General features: G+C 35.7%; 1 protein-coding gene across 1 annotated transcript in view; it reads right to left on the reverse strand.

The window, feature by feature from the left end:
* The window catches only part of LOC137617906 (synaptic vesicle membrane protein VAT-1 homolog-like), a 57,663-nt gene that overhangs the window by 21,411 nt on the left and 31,252 nt on the right, over positions 1-5,000 (reverse strand). Inside the window, exon 4 of the mRNA XM_068347849.1 lies at positions 3,295-3,410. Within this exon, the coding sequence (XP_068203950.1) occupies positions 3,295-3,410 (116 nt within the window). The remainder of the gene's footprint in view (positions 1-3,294; positions 3,411-5,000) is intronic.

Raw genomic sequence — 5,000 nt, forward strand, 5'->3', positions numbered from 1 at the left:
GAAAATGAAAGTGAAGTAAATTTATATGTGAAAGATAGTGAAAGTGAAGTAAATTTATATGTGAAAGAAAATGAAAGTGAAATAAATTTATATGTGAAAGAAAATGAGAGAAGTAAATTTATATGCGAAAGAAAATGAAAGTGAAGTAAATTCATATGTAAAAGCAAATGAAAATGAAGTAAATTTATATGTGAAAGATAGTGAAAGTGAAGTAAATTTATATGTGAAAGAAAGTGAAAGTGAAATAAATTTATGTGTGAAAGAAAATGAAAGTGAAGTAAATTTATATGTGAAAGAAAGTGAAAATGAAATAAAGAAAATGAAAGTGAAATAAATTTATATGTGAAAGAAAATGAAAGTGAAGTAAATTTATTTGTGAAAGAAAGTGAAAGTGAAGTAAATTTATGTGATAGAAAATGAAAGTGAAGTAAATTTATATGTGAAAGAAAATGAAAGTGAAGGAAAATTTATATGTGAAAGAAAATGAAAGTGAAATAAATTTATATGTGAAAGAAAATGAAAGCGAAATAAATTCATAAAGTGAAAGAAAATGAAAGCGAATTAAATCTATATTGAATAGAGTATTGTACTTATAAAAGATACTACTCTGTGCTTCAGTATTGTAATATTTTATTAGAAAAAAAGATATTGTGAATTATTGTAATTTTTTAGTTTATATGGATGTATTTTCAAGTGGAATAAGGCAAAAATACAGTATTGTATTACGGTTCATGTTACAGTTGTTTTATTATAATTACTCGTCTTTATTATATAATTAATGGATACATTTATTGTTAGGGTTATTGGATTAAGAATCGGTGATATTCATTAAGTTTAGGTAATTATAATTTTTTTCTTATTATTTTGACGGCATACAATATGATGTTTTCATCACAATATGAGTTTTATGTAAGAGTTAAATTCAAAATGTTTTCTACTGATATGACTACTTATGTAGAATACCCAATGTACAATTGGAAATAAAGGATTATTATTATTATTATTATTATTATTATTATTATTATTATTATTATTATTATTATTATTATTATTATTATTATTATTATTATTATTTGATGGCATAGAATTATGGCTGAAATAGCTAAGTATGGGGCTTAGATTAATACTTTACGTATTAGTGTAAGTATGTGTTTAGATAGTGAATAAAGTAAAGATAAGTAGAAGTGTGTGTGTGTGTGTGTGTGTGTGTGTGTGTGTGTGTGTGTGTGTGGTTCTGGTCCATAATGACCTTAGAGTCTACGATACCACTGGCCATAAATTTAAAGGTCGCTCGTGAATAGCAGAAACAAAGGACTTAGACAATGTTAGCCTAGATACTGACCATATATACACATGATCAGCGCCCAAGCTTCCTATCAATCCAAGCCAGGACCAGGGAGGGCCAGGCAATGGCTGTTGATGATTCAGCAAGTAGACCTCTAGACTCCTAGAGACTGACCATATATGCATATAATAAGTGCCCAAGCTCCCTCTCCACCCAAGCCAGGACCAGGGAAGGCCAAGCAATGGCTGTTGGGGGCCTCTGCAGATGGACCTATAGGCTCCCCCAAACACAGCATCATTAGCTCAAAAGGATGGTGAAGTTGCAGACACTATAAAAATCTATCAAGCTTTAGCGTATCTCGAACCCCAGTCCAGCAGATAGCCAAGCTGGGACGATTCCAATAGGCCACCATATTCCTAAATTTTCAAACCGAGATACCCCAGCAGCTAAAAATAGCTGCTTGATTGACACCACGGTTAAAAAAATGCCCGTCTCTTTTAAATCTTACAAAGGGAACGTGACCGGATCCAATATTTATGAAGCAAAATGAACAAAGCATTCCTTTATTCAATCAATCCCGAATTAAAAATAAAAATCTATATAAAAAGAGGCCTTTATTAGACAATCAGGCTCTATAGATCCTGCTGCCCTTGTATAAAATTTTCCGATTTTGTTCAATCGCGAGGCCTGATAAAAGAACGTCTATTGTCAACAAATTCTGGCCCATTGAGTGGACGAAGTCAATAACACGACTTCAAAGGGCTGCTCTTATCAGAAATCGACATCTCTTATCTTCATGGGCGTCCTTCGTACTTCAGATAAGTATAAATAGAGCGTTGATAACTGTACTATGTGAGTTTTTGTATACTCGAAGTAGATTGAAATCCGGATAAATTTGGCATTGTAATGTTCATGTTTCCTGCTTATAAGTAATGCGACCAGTCAGATAGGAGGACACTTTACGATCCGTGTAGACACCTCAGGATTATGTATGTCATCGACGGATAGATTTGCTTACAATCAAATGGGCGTTACAGACTAATACACACACAAACAAAGCCACTCCAAAACCTCAAAAACCTAAAAACATAAACACCACACACGACTCGAACTGTCGACCTAACCGCGCCAGGACTCCTAGCTGCGGGGAGTAAGGACGTTGGTGACTGGTACAAATCACGAACCTAAGCTACTGGGGTCTAAGCAATGTCAGGCAGGGCAGCCGATCGGGACTACGGTCTACCCCAGAGATTCGAAACAAAGTCCTTCAAAAAGTCTAAGCGATGTCAGGCAGGGCAGCCGATCGGGACTACGGTCTACACCAAAAAGTCGAAACAAAGTCCTTCAAAAAGTCTAAGCGATGTCAGGCAGGGCAGCCGATCGCGACTACGGTCTACCCCAGAAAGTCGAAACGAAGTCCTTCAAAAAGTCTAAGCGATGTCATGCAGGGCAGCTGATCGGGACTACGGTCTACCCCAGAAAGTCGAAACAAAGTCCTTCAAAAAGTCTAAGCGATGTCAGGCAGGGCAGCCGATCGGGACTAAGGTCTACCCCAGAAAGTCGAAACAAAGTCCTTCAAGAATAAGGCAACCGTGCTCACCCCATACAAAAACCACGTCAATAGAAGCAATGCTAGAGAAGCAAGTAGGTCAGGAATGGTAATCTGTGTATAATCAACACGTTAATTAAATTTTGATATAGAATGGGGTTAAAGTACAGATTTTTTTTTTTTTTCTTTTTTTTTGCTAAAGTTTAGCTATGTATTACACTGGCTTTTTTTCCACATCAAGCGAGATGAATTACATGTAGTTAACTACAATGAAACATTATAAAAATACATTATACAGTGTAATTTCAGTTTTGAAGAATATAATGACCATCTTCATCCTGGCCAGCAAAGGTAAAATGAAATAAAGGTCCAATCTCGCTATCTAACAATGAAAAACAACAAATTGCAAAGAAAAAAACGGCATTAAAACATAAATTAATTAAAAACTCCAGCCACTTACCACAGCACCGCCAGCCGAGTGAAGAAGTACCGATTGACCTGATGATACATTAGCGAGGTCATGGACGAGAAGGTAAGCTACCGTGTAACTTAGGGTCACCGCAGCAGCTTCCTGAAATAAAAAATAATCAGTATTATTATTATTATTATTATTATTATTATTATTATTATTATTATTATTATTTGCTAAGCTACAACCCTTGTTGAAAAAGCAGGATGCTATAAGCCCAGGAGCTTCAACGGGGAAAATAGCCTAGTGAGAAAAGGAAACAAGGAAAATACACTATTTTAAGAGTAACAACACTAAAATAAATATCTCCTATATGAACTATAAAAACTTCAACAAAATAAGAGGAAGAGAAATAAGATAGAATAGTGTGCCCGAGTGTTTTCTGAAGTAAGAGAACTCTAACCCAAGACAGTGGAAGACCATGGTACACAGGTTATGACACTACCCAAGACTAGAGAACAACGGTTTGATTTTGGAGTGTCCTTCTCCTAGAAGAGCTGCTTACCCTAGCTAAAGAATCTCTTCTATCCATACCAAGAGGAAAGTGGCCACTGAACAATTACATTTCAGTAACCCCTTGGGTGAAGAAGAATTGTTTGGTAATCTCAGTGTAAAGAATAGGCCAGACTATTCGGTGTGTGTGTGTGTGTGTGTGTGGTGGTGTGTGTGTGTGTGTGTGTAAGCAAAGTGAAAGTGAACCGTAACCAGTGAGAAGGATCCAAAGTAGTACTGCCTTGGCCAGTCAAAAGACCCCATAAATCTCTAGCGGTAGCATCTCAACGGGTGGCTGGTGCCCTGGCCAACTTACTACCTACAAATATCCTTTAGTCATTTGGGTCTCCTTGTGATCAAATGTCCTTTAAACTCGATTGTTAAACTTCAGTTTTAGTCACTTGAAATTCAGCATGTTAGGAACATTTTACCTATGCAATGTCTTAATTGACATAGAAAAGATTACTAAGATTATAAGAGGATCTGAATCAATGATAAATTTATTAGAACTGGACGCCCAAAATATCTAAGAGAATTGCTACACATCGTTCAGCCAACGAATCGTGTAGACACGAGAATAGTTACAGATGGTTTCAAATTATTGGAGGCAAGATGCATTCTACTGTAGGTTCTAGAGCTTTCAGATATGCGGCCCGAGACTATACAACAAGCTCTCAGTAGATATCAGAAAAGACGAGTTATTATAGCTTTCAAGGGGAAACTGAACAAAGATTGGAGTTATTAAGGCTTTCAAGAGGAAACTGAAGAAAGACTGATGTTATTAAGGCTTTCATAAGAAGCTGAAGACTTTCTAGTTTTCGAAGTGCTTCGATAATGTGGATTTGACAATGAACACGGAATACGTTGTGTGATAACTTAAGAATGCATACGACAAACAGATCTTGTATGCCCAGTAATGCACAGGGGTTACGTGGCTTCCATGTGTGATAGGACAAGGAAAACTGCACTTGAAGTAAGTAATGTGGACATACTTAAAAAAAAAATATAAAAGTTTAATAACAATATTCGTGATCGTGTTTGCAAAGCTATGCTTATCAGTACTTTGTAAGTTAATGGGACCAATTTTCTATATTAGTTAAGCCATAAATTGTTATAAAAGATTTCTATAAAATATGGGTAAATTGTGATGTGAAGTCATCTAGGTTCGATATATGTCTAAGAAACAATATCCTCTTTTAGATCAT

Source organism: Palaemon carinicauda, chromosome 24 (genome assembly GCF_036898095.1).
Source record: "Palaemon carinicauda isolate YSFRI2023 chromosome 24, ASM3689809v2, whole genome shotgun sequence".
NCBI lineage: Eukaryota > Metazoa > Arthropoda > Malacostraca > Decapoda > Palaemonidae > Palaemon > Palaemon carinicauda.